The following is a 15,290-nucleotide window of genomic DNA, read 5'->3' as shown; positions in this document are numbered from 1 at the left end:
TTTAGTTGCATACTTTTATTTAAAAAGTTTTTTTTTTTACATTTATTTATTTTTGATAGAGAGAGACAGAACACAAGTGGGGGAGGGGCAGAGACAGAAGGAAACATAGAATCCAAAGCAGGCTCCAGGCTCTGAGCTGTCAGCACAGCGCCTGATGCAGGGCTCAAACTCACAGACCGTGAGATCATGCCCTGAGCCGAAGTCGGACGCTTAACCAACTGAGCCACCCAGTTGCCCCTAGTTGCCTTTTTAAGTACCATATTCTTAGAATATGTAGACCAACCTTCCTTAGCCTTTTCTTTTGATCTTATATCACCCTTTGCAAAATATAGAAACATTTCTCCCTACTCCTCCTGTCCCCAGTGGTAATATTTATCTATAGGCTTTCCTTGTGGAAGGAGTATATTTAATCTACAGAGACTATGGATAAAATCTCTTCATTAGGGTCTTTTAAATTGTTTTCTTCCAGTGGATTTTGTTTTGTTTGAAAAAAAAAAACCCGAAATAATATTTTCAACCTTTGGAAGTAAAAGATACATTTGTAGTTGCTAGCTTTTTGTTTGAACTTGAAGCTGTTTGAACCTGGCAGGAGGAGAAAGCTTTAGATAGTGCCCACTCCTGTCTTGTCTTAGCAGGTGTCCAACATCTGTTCAGTCACTCAGGCCCCAAACCTGGGAGCCCTCCTGGACTCCCCGGACACCCTGTCTCCACTTCACATTCAATTACCAAGTCTTGTTGACTCTGTTTTCTTTTTTTGGTCTTGTTCTGTTCTTAATGTACACACTGATGGGGTCCAGTAGTTGGGAGACGTGACACCTATACTCTGTAGGTATTTGTGGAAATGACTCTACATGGGAGATGCACAGTTTTTACCAAGTTTGTCTACCTACCTTCTGATTTGCTATGTGGCCCTGTTAAAGTGCAACTATTATACTAGCTAGCTCTCTGTAGTAGTTTGTCATTGCTCCATAACTACCCAAGACACAGTGCCTTAAACAATAATTTATGTATCACATACCTGAGGGTTGGCTGCAGCTGACTGATCTAAGCAAGACCTGGCTGGGAGGCTCAGCTGGGCGTCTCTGCTCCACGTGTCTCCCACCTCCTTGGGAGAGCAGCCGAGCCGAAGCAAGTTCTTCTCAGGGTGATGTTGACTCTACTTTGCAACTGTCACCGTCCTAGGTCAAGTCACTACCATCTCTTTCCTGGATTAGTGTTCAATCTAACCTTTCCCCCACCCCCCAAAAAAGTTGGTCTCACTGCATCTCTCCCAGTCTAGTCCCCTTATAACAATGTTACCTTTTAGAAATACAAACATCATCTGCAGCCAATTAAGCCCACTGTGCTCTTTCCCCACAGGGGCCCAGTATGCAATGGCCGCACACAGTAGCCTCCTTGGTAGTGTATGAAGCCTGTTGATTGTATGGGTTGCCCTAAGGGGCCTTGGGGACAGCCCTTTCCAGTGGACATTGATGTCCGACCTCATGCTATCTCCAATCCAGGCTCCAGACAGGTATGCAGGGTAACTTTGGAAAGGCCCAGGGCACAAAGGCCAGGGCCATCGTTGGCTGAGTCATCATGTCCATGTATAGCAGGTTGCAGAACAAGAAGCACGTGATTGAGGCCCTATGTAAGGCCAGGTTCAAGTTCCCTGGCTGCCAGAAGATCCACATTTCCAAGAAGTGGGGCTTTACTAAGTTTAATGTGGATGAATTTGAAGAAATGGTGGCGGAAAAGTGGCTCATCCCAGATAGGGATCATCAAACACATCCCTAATTATGGCCCCTTGGACAAATGGTGGGCTCTGCACTCATGAGAACCTTGGCACCGCCCATCCCTTTCCATGCCCACCAATAAATCCTACTTCCTGTCCAAAAACACAAATACAAATATCATCCTGCTGAAAAACTTCAGTAGCTTCTTAAAGCCTCAGGCCAAGGCTCCCACAGCCTTCAGCAGAGAGGTTCCTGCCTTTTGACTCATCTTTGCCTGTTGGCCATCCTGGGCTTCCTTTGGTTCCTTGCATAGCACTTTCCTGCCTTGATTCAGGGCTTTGCATATGCTGTTCCTCCCGCCTAGAGAGCTCCTCTCCACATCCTTTGTCCAGCCAACTCCTCATTTAATCTTAAATTTAAATCCCCCTGACCTCAGGGAGGGCTTTCCAGATACACCCCATCAGCTCCTAGAGTACCTCTATGTCACCCTTTGTAACATTCCTCAGACTGGTCCTTTCTCATTCAATTTGCCCCCTGGACTGCAAGCTCTGTGAGGTCAGGGGCCGTGTCAAGTTCACTGGTCTCCCCCTGGCACCTGCACCGCCAGCTCGCAGGCAGTGCTGAATGAACGAAAAGATCAGCAAAAGGGGTGGGTGGGAAAGGTCTGCCAATGAGCCGGGATGATAGAGATCTTGTTTTTCACACCTGCAGATTTGGGGGTCGGACCAGGTAGGCTCTACCGCCAGCCAACTGTGACACTTTATCTTCTCTGTAGACTCACCCCAGCCTGTTCCCTGTGCTCCTGAATGCTGGATTGCACTACTTGGTTGTATTTGGGGCTGGAGATGGTGGGTGAGGCTATGGACGAAGGGAGTTAAAAAGGTAACTGCTGTTGGTGGCAGGGCAGAGTAGAAGGTGAAGTCAGCTACGTCAAATCCATGATCTCCTTTTAGTTTCACAGTCCAGAGAATAACAGCCATCAGAACAACATAGCCATGCACTAGGTCATACGAGGTTTCCTGGATATTAAAGCATGAGAGCCAGACCAGCCAAGTGTTCTCTCTGAAGGTCTAGAAAATAGCCGTGTTTGGCCAATGGTTTCACCTCAGGAGAAGTTAACTCATAGTGGCATTTCCCATTTGCTAAATGCAGACACTGGAAAGTGATCTCCAGACCCCAGCCTGAATTCCTCTTTTGGAACAGCTGAGCACACTAGAGGTCCGTGAGGCTGAGTGTGATGTGGGACCCAGTCAAGCACGTGGAACGCTGAACTCTTTCAGAGATCACAACCATGGGCATGTCCCTTTAGTCAAAGCTCTAGAGTCAACCCTGGGTCCTCTGATTTGGGGACTGACTAGTGTAAGGCTCTGCCTGCCTTACCTGTACCTGAAGTACAGGTTCAAGAACCGTCTGTGGATTGTGTGTGACACAATTCTTTCAAGTCTTTCCATATATTCCTAATGCATAGTTAGTATTATCTGAGTTATAAAAATTAGCCCTATTTTTAAGGCTTGGCATGTTCAAAGGCATTCATGAGCTTTAATTAACACAAAAGGGACCTGCTGTTAAGGCCTGTAGAACAAAGTTAAGTTTGCTTGGTCCACTGTGTCTGTGACTAAAATCTGGGGGAAGTCTCCTATGGAGCTGATACCCTACTGGTAACTTGACACTTCTAGAGGAGAGGTTCAACTCTAGACTTAGGATTCCAAGTAGCAGCTGCTTTAATTAATTAAGTATAAATCAGAGGTGACATCCATTAGCTACCCCCATTGTTGGGTGCAATTGTTGCTGAATGACTATATTTTCTACTGATGCAGAGTGGAAAAACTGATCCAGAGCTGCACATCCCAGGGCTGGGGGACTCTGCTCGAGGACAGTCAGCGGAAGGGGGAAAGGACATTACCCACATCACCTACATTCACCCTCTGCTCCATGCTGCAGCCCTAACACTGCTGGGCCGGTGATAGATCCCAGACCCACCAAGGTGCAGGTGTACAAGACTATCCATGGGCAAAAGCTTTCTGAAGTCACAAGATGTACTGCCCATCAGAACGAGCACACTGTTAATCTATTTTGAATCCACTGTTACCACAAAATCTGCAATCTGTGGGTGAGAAGGGCAGACATGATCTTTTCCCATGCAAGAGGATGTGGATCTAGACTGTTCCTGTTTGACTCACATGACTGTAAGAATTAAAGTGATGGGGCAGTGGGTCAGTGGCAGGGTCAGTGACACCGTCACAGCGATTCTGTGATCCGTAAATATTTATATGAGTCTGTTCCAAACCGAAACACCTAAGTAATGAACGCACTTCATGTTGTTTACAAAGGTGAAAAATCACTTGGATAGTATCTGGGTCCCCCATAAAATCCCCGGAAATCAAGAAAGTTACTTAATACCTGCCTTTTATGTTTTGAACTGATATGTTTCCAGGGATAAATGCACACAAATATCTCCATTACCTGCAACATACTCAAAAGGCAGAGTTTCCCCAAACTGGCTAAGAAATGTTAAAAACACTAGGGGATCTTTAAAAATGCAGATATAAATGATCGTGCCTCACCTCTCACTAAAAATCCGAGGGGGAGGGAGATGCCGAGAAATTTTCTGGATGCTTCTGGAAGCCAGCTTTCAGGAGCGGTGCTGCGAGTGGCCCTTCCTCAGCCTCCCTGTGCGCTGGAGGAATCCAGATGTGCTAGATTGAAGATTCTGATTCGGAAGATTTGGGATGGGGCTGGAGATTCTGCATTTGAAACAAGTTCGCAGGTGGGGCTGATGGTGTCTTGTTTGCACGTGTGTGGCCACCTGTGGGCCACCTTTGCTGTTGCATCAGGCCCAGGTATAAACCGCAGGATGTGCCCTCCACCCCTTTGACCCTGTCCTACTCTCTGCTGCCCCCCCAAATCTTGGGTGCTGAGACTTCGACCTTCACTAAGGGAGGGCTCAGCTCAGGTTGGGACCCTCCCTCTGGGTCCCCACCGCCCTCTGCAGGACCTGCCTTGGCAGGAAGAAATGCATTCATCGTGAGGAGTGTATCTGGTGTTAGGTGACTTAGGCAGACAATTCTGTTTATTGTCAACCAAGAAACATAGTGTGGAGGTGCTCTATACAAGCGGGGATGAGATACAAAAAGGGGTGGGCAGAGGAGACACAATAATACACAGCAGTATTGGGAGCGAACTCCAGCTCTTCATTTGAACACTTGAACCAAGGAGACAGCCATCCTTTTTCACTAAAGGCTAAAGAAGAATGGTAACCAGACTCAGTTTATCAGCTCCTTACAGGGCGGGCAGAGCAAGAGGCTATTTTAAGCTGATGTAAGAAAGAGGCCACTTGTGGTCTGTTGGGAGCCCGCATCCCAAGCACAGAATGGATGCTGAAGGTGGGGTCCACAGCTGCCAGCGGTGGCTGGTCCTGACTCTCTAGGTCCTGGGTTTCTCTTGATTTTCAATAATAAGCTTGTCGGTCGAATACAGTTGGCCAATGTGGACCTGAAGGCAAAGAAAGACTCCGTTAGCTGTGAAAAGTCAGAAAGAGCATTTCTAACCTTTTAAATGCCAACGTCTGCCACCAAAGGGCTGTTGCTTGTGGGAAACTGCATCGCGGGGCAAACTGTAGTCACTAGGTTGGCCTTCGCTAATTCCCTGCGCCCTCTGATTCCCACGTCCCTCACTGTGAGGACAAGTTAGAGATCCAGTCATTCGTTCTCACTTTAGAAGTGGCACCATCAGCTGTGGTCTCTGTTTCTCAGGCTGTCCTGAGCTGGCTGAGACCATCCACCAGGTTCCCTGGCTGGTGGCCAGAGGGAGAGCCACCCAGATGTGTGCACAGCAGCTCCTCACTGAACAGGACCCCCTTCCTTTAGAACTGGTTCTTCCATAAGGAAAGGCTTTCAGCATAACACAGAAATGTGTCTTGTCTTTGTTGGGCTAGAATAGGCGTTGCGTTAAGAGCACTGCCAGCAATATGACCGCCTATCCCAGACGGGGCTGAGGACCATGGTCTATGTTCTTTCACCTCTTGTCTCTTGTCTTTCCTGCCCTTTCTAAGTGTCCTCTTAAAGTGAGTGTTTCTGTTAATGCCCAGGTGTTCCCACTGTCCCAGGTAGATGCTGCAGCCATAACTGGGGGCCACAGCAGATAACTAGTCCTTCCTTTGGAACAAAGGGTTTTCACGAGTTTTCTCCAAAAGCATTTCCTAAGTGATACTTTCTTAGAAAACAGAGAATTGGTGCAGAAGGGATTTTAGAGTGATTGGCCACTATCTATGGGTAATTTGGGGTCTTTGCTCTCTGAGAAAATGAGGGAAACTCTCAATGGCTATAGCAGACACCTATAGCAGCCAGGGGTCAGAAGCTAGATCTTCATGTGTTTTTTTTCATCTTGCTTTAATATTCTATTTTATTTTATTTTTTTGAGTACAGTTGACACACAATCTTGCAGTTTCAAGTGTGCAACATAGTGATTCAACTTCTCTATATCTTATGCTGTGCCCACCACAAGTGTAGCTACCATCTGTTACCATCCAACGCTATTACAACAACACTGATTATATTTCCTACTCTGTGCCTCTTATGCCCATGACTTATTCACTCTGTAATGGGAAGCCTGTATCTCACACTGTCCTTCACACATTCTTCCCATCCCCTCCCCGACCAGCAACCATCTGTTTGTTCTCTGTATTTATAGGTCTGATTATGCTTTTTGTTGGTTTATTCATTTGTTTTGTTGTTGAGGCTCCACATAGGAGTGACATCAGTTGGTATTTGTCCTCCTCAGTCTGACTTATCCAACTCAGCATTATACCTTCTAGGTCCACCCATATTGTTGTGAATGGCAAGATGTCCTCCTTATTTATGGTTAAATTGTCATTACTAAGGTACAGTGGTGGTTTCTCATCAATGACACCCCAACAGACCATCTGAATTTTCACATGCCATTGGTTATGTCTTGCGGAGAGATATCCTGATGGCCTTGGGAGCACCAGTAGCTCATAAGCATTGTGGTGCTAGAGGGAAGTGAAGGAAGATGTCAGAGCAGCCAAATTATTTAAAGAGAAAGCCAAAATATAAGAGTGGAGATTTCGGGGGATGAGGATGATTGTGTAGATATTTTAACTGCAAATGAATTCCTTCAACTGAAAAAAGGGAAAGAGGGGGTGGTGGTGGTGGGGAATGAGTGCTCTGCACAGTTCCTAACAAAAGTCAGTGATAAGCTTTGCTCCTGTGTCTTCAGTCTCCCTTCCTTTTGTCCATATAAAGAACACATATAGCTTCTGATGCAAGAGGAAAGGGTGGGCCTGGGATTCTGTGGACCACACTCTGAATGACACAGTCAATAAACCATCTTGAGGGGTGAGATTAGCTGGATGGGATTTCATGACGAATGGAGCACAGAGGCTGGTCTGGCCTCTCTTCTTGATGACCTGAGATAGCTGTGGGGTGAGTGGAAGCCATATTTACCCTACTCCAGATGGGAGGTAGAGAGGCATTCTCCACTTTGGCTGCTATATGGTTTTATTTTCATTTGCTAACCTCAACAGACAAATGGGCCACTATCAATGCTTTTTATTTTTAAAGTTTATTTTTATTTATTTTGAGAGAGAGAGAACAAGCAGGGAAGGGGCTGAGAGAGAGAGGGAGATAGAATCCTAAGCAGACTCCTTGCTCTCAGCACAGAGCCTGATGGAGGGCCTGAACTCACAAACCATGAGATCAAGACCTGAGCAAGCAAGGACCTTGACCGAAGTCAAGATTTAGATGGTTAACCAAATGAGCCAGCCAGGTGCCCCTCAATGCTTTTCAGAAGAAAGGCTAAAATACCAATTACTCAAAAAGGAAAAACAAAACAAAACAAAACATTTTTGGGGAATGTCTAATAAAAATAATTTTATATAACTGCTCAAATGATTCAGTTACCTGGGAACTTGTTTTATATTTAATTGATCTTGGGAGGGTTTACAGGAACCCCTCTTAGAGAAGTGTCTACAATACCATGTTCCATGAGGGCTTGGCTGAGTTTATCAGTGTTTTTTTCAGGGCTCTAGTGGCAGGCAGAAGTTATGATATGGCATAAGGAAGAACTCTTTCACAGAGCTGTCAGAAAATGGAATTGGCTGCCTTGGGAAGTGGTCAATTCTCTACAAGAAGGAGGAGGTGAGGATGGAGAAGGATTTATATGCTGGACAGAGGTGGAAACAGATGGGTTTCTTCCACCTCTCAGCCTCTGTGACTGCCATGCTTGTCTGGGTCTCCAGGACCCATCTCAGAGCAGCTGGATGGCTCCTGAGGGGCCCAGTGTTCAGCCATGTGTTCTGGTAACCTGGAAGAAAAGGTGGTCTTCTTGGTGGAGACTGAAGATCCAGGAGGTCACTTATCATGCCACAGAATAAACACATCTTCTCCCACACAACTCATTTTGTGGACACTGTGCTAACAGCCACCTTCTTGATGGATAGGCTATGACATCTGTTGTGTGGCCTTTCTCCTGTGTTCCTAACTAAGCCTCCAGGGACACAGTTAACATAGTATTGGTTCTCCTCGCCCCCCAATCTAAAGGATGGCACCTTTGGGGGACAGGTCCTCTCTTGAAAGAAATGCAGCTGTGGTATGGGGTGGCCTAGTTGTAATCAACTCCGCATAAAAGTCTCCAAAGAAAACTGCAGAATGAAGAGTGAGGGGCGATACAAAGAGCTCAGGTTTTAGGGAACTTGAATTAAAGCAAACCTTCAAATATGTACCATTTTGAAAGAAGTATGAATTATATTTTAAAAACTCCATCCATGGGAATGCAAGCTGGTGCAGCCACTCTGGAAAGCAGTATGGAGATTCCTCAAAAAACTAAAAATAGAACTACCCTACGACCCAGCAATTGCACTACCAGGCATTTATCCACAGGATACAGGTGTGCTGTTTTGAAGGGGAACATGCACCCCCATGTTTACAGCAGCACTATCAACAATAGTCAATGTATGGAAAGAGCCCAAATGTCCATCGATGGATGAATGGATAAAGAAGATGTAGTATACATATACAATGGAGTATTACTCAGCAATCAAAAAGAATGAAATCTTGCCATTTGCAACTACATGGATGGAACTGGAGGGTATTATGCTAAGCGGAATTAGTCAGAGAAAGACAAAAATCATATGACTTCACTCCTATGATGCCTTTAAGAGACAAAACAGATGAACATAAGGGAAGGGAAACAAAAATAATATAAAAACAGGGAGGAGGACAAAACAGAAGATTCATAAATATGGAGAACAAACTGAAGGTTACTGGAGGGGTTGTGGGAAAGGGGGTGGGCTAAATGGGTAAGGAGCACTAAGGAGCGCTCCTGAAATCACTGTTGCACTATATGCTAACTAATTTGGAAGTAAATTAAAAAACATAAAAAAATTAAAAAAAAAAAAACAAACTCCATCCAGATACAACACTTTCATGGTTTTTGCGGGGGGTGGAAGAAAGAAATCAGATCTTATCGTCAATGACATTAAGAAACCATAACAATTAGTATCTTTTCATCTGTCCAGGCTCCCTTGGTCTGAGAGTCACAGTCGTCTGGTATCTGCCCACCTTCCTACGTACCACTGAGCCTCTCATGGACTGCCATGACACTTTGGGTTTTCCAAATCACTTTGGGTCTTTGCTCAGACTCCTCCACCAACAAAGGTTTGTTCCATGTCCACCATACAAAAGCCTACCCCCCCCCCCCCCCCCGCCACACACACACACACACACACTTTGTGCAAATGGTTGAAGCTTTCCGGGGTCCCCTCTGCAGAAGGGGCTCACTCTCTCTCCTGGGAACATTCACTACATGTATCTGTATACCTGTATCAGTTCCTCTGCATGAACATCAATGACTGATGGGGAGAAAGGAGGGGTTCACGTTCTACTTGTTCTGACTTAGCTGCCTTCACAGCGTAGTTTAGGACAGTGCGAAGCACGTAGAAAGTGCTCGGTAAGTACTCAGCAACTAAACATACCAATGTCTAGTATCCCTGGTTATAACCAAAGCTCTGCGTCCACCAGTTCTGAAACCCAGATCTGTAAGTAATTATTGCAGTGCTTTGGTGGCGAGCTACCCATGGAATTATGGAACTGATAAAGGCAAGTCAATAAAAATCGCAATAGGATCATTTTATTGTAACAAGAATGCTCTACTCACTGTTAAGCAAAATCAAATGATTTAAATTTGGCCCAGTAGAAACTTTAAAGCTATAATCCAGGGCTATAAGGGATTAACCCAGAGCAATTACAGAAGATGTAAGAGAAATATTCAGTTCACACAGGGAGGAAATATTAAAAAGTTATCTCAATGAGAGCTATAGAGGGGAGGCAATAAATGTTTGTGTAACAGTTCTGTTGTATTTATTTGGGCTACAAAATGTGTTAGCACACATGTGGGGCCAGCCCCCCATGGGATGGATGCTGTGGTGCTAATGACAGAGCATGTCGCTTCTGAGCTGCAGGTGAGAGGAACCGGTCAATGAAGTGAGGAAGTGCAGTTACCAGCTTCAATTTACAGCCCTTCCAGAAGCCCCGATGGGCTCAGCCAGCCACATATGACTATTACCATGCATAAATTGGTCATTAAAGCTGATCACACTTCTATTCTATAAACTTCAGGAGTTGGCATTAGAGTCCATTAGAAAAATACACAGATTACTCAACTGCAAGTAGATGGGATGGCTGGATGGCCTAGAAACACTTATGAGCTCTGAGACTCATTAGGCAAATAACCTGCTGGGGAGGAAGAAGGAGGATCCAAGAAAAGAAAATTGAGTACAGCGTTTCAGGTCTTCCTTCATTGCTCACTCATCTGAAGCAATGCACTGTCTCCCGTGCAACACATCTCAATCTGATTTAGACTCAGAGGAGCTGGGCTTAATCGCCAGGGGTGGGGGTGGGGAGGCTGAAATGGGGCCTCTGCTACTTCCTGCCTGTTTCACACAGTTGTTATGAGAATCAAATGGGATACAAGACTTGAAGGAAATGTACCAGTTGTCCCAGATACTTCCTAGGGCCTCAATTATATTAACTGTCTTCATGTTGTTGAGAGGATTAAATAAGAACAGTACCAGGCATGTAGTAAGGGGTTGTAAATGTCACTTATGTGCATGGCCTGTCTGCTGTCGAGAGGAATACCACAGGGTGTCAGATCCTGACCTCAAAGATGTTTTCTCAGAGCCTCCTCACCCTCTGGGTGCAAAAGTCTATGACTCTGTAGTTGTTAAACCCACCCACACTGTGGAGAGGGTGTCAGTGATGTCTGTCACCACCTCCTGCTTTTGAAATTGAGATTCTTGGGCTGGACTTGAGGACTCATTGCTCTGGGGCACAGCTTCGTGACCAGTAGGACCATGATGCTTCCAGCTGGCCAGGGCAGTCTGGCGTGAGAAGGAGGTGCCCTGGGCACTGAAAAGTTTTGGGAGAGATGGTGACACCTGGCTCTGCTGGAGAAGCCAAGGGGTGGGCTGTCCCTGCTCTCTTCCCTTTCTGAGGATGGTAAAACCACCCAGGCAGGGATGGTTCCCTGTACAATGGGGGGTGGGGAACAGGGACAAATCTTACCTCTGGCATTGTAGTGACTATACTATTACTACTATTATTATCATCATTTTAAAAATTATTAGGTTTTTAAATGTTTATTTATTTTTGAGACAGAGAGAGTTCTACTGAGTGTTGAGTGGGGAAGGGTCAGAGAGAGAGGGAGACACAGAATCTGAAACAGGCTCTAGGCTGCAAGCTGTCAGCACAGAGCCCGACATGGGGCTTGAACTCATGAACCATGAGATCATGACCTGAGCTGAAGTTGGATGCCCAACCAACTGAGCCACCCAGGCGCCCCTACTACACTATTAGTATTAATGATGATAATGCTATTACTACTAAAAAATAAAAAATGATAATGATGATGAGATGTAACAGTCACAATTTAATGAGCATTTACTGTGTGCCATGTACTGTTCTAAGCATTCAATTAATTAAATCAATTAGGAATTCTTCCTATCTCACAACAACTTTATGAGGAAGATGCCATTATTATCATCAATTTACAGGCTTTTTATAGGGAAACGCCATCTTTGGTATTTAATTTCCACATTTGGAAGGAGTATAATTGCTTAGATGGGCACGTCCTTCCATTTCCCATATAAAAAGCCAGAATATGATGAGAAAAGACAGCAACAACAGTCACAACAACAAAAATAACACATCTAGACATAACCTTAAAAATAAATGTGTAAGGCTTTAAGAAAGAAAACTATAAAACTTACAAATAGAAAATGAGTTTGAATAAAATAAGATATATACCATGTTCATGGAAAGACTGAATCATATAAAAATGTCAATCTTTTGCCAAATTAATTAATGTGTAACATGATAATGAAAATCCCAATGGGGTTTTTTGAGATACCTGAGGAAATGACTTTAGTGTTTACTTGAATGAATACATGTCAAGAATAAGAAAGAACATGAGGAAGATATTAAAGCATTTCTGAGAAACAACTGAAACTGTTGGTACTAGCCCAAGGAGAGAGAAATGAACAGAATAAGAGTTAGAAGCAGGTCCTATCAAATGGAAGTAGTTACTAAATAAAATCATACTCATCGGGTTTTGGGGCTTAGCTTGAAGAGGATGTGGCAACTAAATATTTCTTTTAAGTCCCTTACCGATCTTCATGTAAATGGTGTGTTCTTCTCCATAATGTATTTATGCTCATTTTATAAAATGTTTTCCCAAGTTGTCAAATAATGCTGGCCCTTTGAGAAAATGCACTTAAGTAACCTTGTGCCTTTGAGTGCCTCCTGACACACCCAGTTGAGAGGCATTTTTTAAGGTATTGCCATTTCCTAAGATAGTTGGAAGGTCCCCCCAAACCTCTGAGCCACCAATATAAATGAATCTTTGGTAGGAGAATTTCAGCTTCTGGTCTGTCAGACCATACGTTCTGCTGACGGTTGCCTGCTTGCCCTGTGGAAGGCGGACAGGACATGTGCACCCCTCCTCTGACCTTTGATGATGTCAGACAGCTTTCCATGCTGCCTGAAACTTGTTTAGCAAATCTCTCTAGTGAGCATGGAGAGTAGCTGCCACAGCTTTGCCACAGTCAAGGCAACTGTGATCACAACCATTTTTCAAATAGACCATTTTTACCATACTAGTTTCCTAATAACTTCTTAATGAAGCAAAGTGAAATAGGGATACATGAAATTATAATTTTTTCAGTTTTTTCTCTTTAGCAGTAAGAGGCATTATGAAATCCAAACTTACGAATATAGGTCACATGGTCTTCCTCTAAAAACAGCTCTTTATGCATATGCTTTTTCTTTCTAGGATTCAGCAGCCTAAGATGTTTTTCAAAATGGTTACGTGTAGTATCCTAATATTATTGCTTTTGAATTTGCTATCATTTTTATGAAATGGAAGAATGCCTGAAGAATTCAAACTAGATCTCTGTAAATTCGTTCACAACTGAATGTAAAACAGAGAAAGAAGATTAGTCCAAAAAAATCCACAGATGGATCTTCTTGTGTTCCCTCTCTCTACCCATGCTCCATCTCCATTCAACTCTGTGAGCCTTGAATTTTAGATACTGGTTATTCCTAATGTGGAGGGTGGTGGTGAGGAACTGACCTTTTATCTTCTCTAATATTCCCGGCAGAGTGGTGAACAAATTCATATCTCTTCTCTAAATTCCATGTCACAGTTAATGCGTTTCATCCTCGCTTCTGGGGACAAGAGACACCCCAGATGCAGGAGTGTGTCTGCTCATCAGTATGACCAGATGCCTGGCTTACGCGATTGTCCCAGCGTGATTATTAATAGAGCCTTCTTTCACTCTCAAGGGTCTCCATTTGTGATGATGAATTATATGGTCATCCTATGTCTTATCTATTGTCAGAATTCTAGGCCATCCCATTGTTTTTCTGCATGTCTGATGTTCAGTTAAAAATTTTTTAAAAAGCCCACCAAGGGACAGCCTCTTTCTTTTGTATCCCAGGCCATCAGAATAAAAGAAATCAAACTATTGTAATGGGGCTCAGAAAACTCTGGTCTCAAAGAGCCTGAAGTCATGGGCAGCCAGCAGGGGTTCCCAACTCGACAAGCATGCTGTCCCCTCTGCAGGAGTGAGTCCTTTTTTTGAACAAATATACATGTAAGGCAGGGGTTGCTAACAAGACTGGGCCTCAGATCTACAGGGCTAGCTTTCAAGGATATACATGGCTGGGTCCCACTCAAGGAGGTTCTCATTAGGGAGGTGGGGGAGGGGTTTGTGTATGGCACTGTTCTCTTGCTTCTGATTGGCACCCCTAAGTGAAGAAGAAGCACACATATAAGAGGGTTTATTATTAATATTTTTAAGTTATCAGTTTTTTTTCCCACTAGTGGGTGAATACTTTTCCAAAAAACAAACAAAAAACTCCGGTTGATATTTACCCACCAGGTGCTCTTTGGGCATAGCCTTTCTAGAAGGTACAGCCATGGACTACAAGACCAGGTTGGGGCAGGGAGGGGTCTTTGTACTTTAGTATCATTCTATAATGCCACACTTTTAAAAAAAAATAATTTTTTAATGTTTATTTTTCAGAGAGAGAGAGAGAGAGAGAGAGAGAGACAGAGCGCAAGTGGGGGAGGGGCAGAGAGATAGGGAGACACAGAATCAGAAGCAGGCTCTAGGCTCTGAGCTGTCAGCACAGAGCCCAATGTGGGGCTTGAACCCACCAACCACAAGACTGTGACCTGAGCTGAAGTGGGACGCTTAACCTACTGAGCCATCCAGGTGCCCGTTTTTTTTTTTTTTTTAATTTAAAAAAAAAAAATGTTTATTTATTTTTGACAGAGAGAGAGAGAAAAAGTGCATGCGAGTGGGTAAGGGGCAGAGAGAGGGAGACACAGAATCTGAAGCAGGCTCCAGGCTCTGGGCTGTGAACAGCAAATCTGATGCAGGGACCGAACTCATGAACAGTGAGATCATGACCTGAGCTGAAGTTGAACACTTAACTGACTGAGCCACCCAGGCACCCCTAGGATACCACACTGTTAATGAAGGCCAGGGAATCCTTCTACATCTGTTCTTTAGAGGTACTGGGTGTTTGAGGATGATTCCTACCTGCTAGTCTGGACCATTGCATGGGGTGAGCAGATGGTTACAAAACAGGAGACAGGCCTATCATATCCAGATATTCACCCGCACCTGCCCCTGCAGCAGAGCTGACCACGTGGGGATACTGGATACAAATGCTCTGCTAGCCGCTGAGGAGTGTTCCGGAGGCGGCGGTGAAGCATTGCACATCTGTGAGATGAAAGCACCCACATGGCAAGCACACCATGTTGCACGTCAGCACCCTGGCAGCCAGTCACCGAGCCCTTCTTGGAACTGGGCAGAACTCAGGACCCAAACATCACATCAGAGTGAAACCTGGCACTTCCCTGGGATGGTGACAGAGCCCAGGCAAACTGCCAGAGGTGCTGGTCTTCCTGCATTGAGCTCAGCTGCACCTCAGCCCCCTGAACTCAGTGCTTCAGGTCACCAAAACCATAGCAGCAAGGCCAGTATCCCGGCAC

The 15,290-nt window shown here is 44.7% G+C and overlaps 1 protein-coding gene and 1 non-coding gene across 5 annotated transcripts in view; one reads left to right on the top strand and one right to left on the bottom strand.

Annotated features, from left to right (window-relative positions):
• The first annotated feature begins 1,321 nt into the window (after positions 1–1,321).
• Positions 1,322–1,455, top strand: LOC122490699. The gene has a single exon (XR_006299232.1). It is a non-coding gene; the product is annotated as a small nucleolar RNA SNORA70 (small nucleolar RNA).
• A 3,296-nt stretch (positions 1,456–4,751) lies between these two features.
• The window catches only part of LYRM4 (LYR motif containing 4), a 172,385-nt gene continuing 161,846 nt past the window's right edge, over positions 4,752–15,290 (bottom strand). For all 4 annotated transcript variants that reach the window (XR_006298885.1, XM_043590894.1, XM_043590896.1 and 1 more), the window contains one exon: positions 4,752–5,207. Coding sequence is in view for 3 of the 4 variants with exons in the window: in XM_043590894.1 (XP_043446829.1) it covers positions 5,139–5,207 (69 nt within the window). In the remaining variant the exon portion in view is untranslated. The remainder of the gene's footprint in view (positions 5,208–15,290) is intronic.

The sequence above is a fragment of the Prionailurus bengalensis genome, chromosome B2 (assembly GCF_016509475.1).
Source record: "Prionailurus bengalensis isolate Pbe53 chromosome B2, Fcat_Pben_1.1_paternal_pri, whole genome shotgun sequence".
NCBI lineage: Eukaryota > Metazoa > Chordata > Mammalia > Carnivora > Felidae > Prionailurus > Prionailurus bengalensis.
Note: the sequence above shows the minus strand (reverse complement) of the source record. Positions and strands in the feature narration are given on the sequence as shown.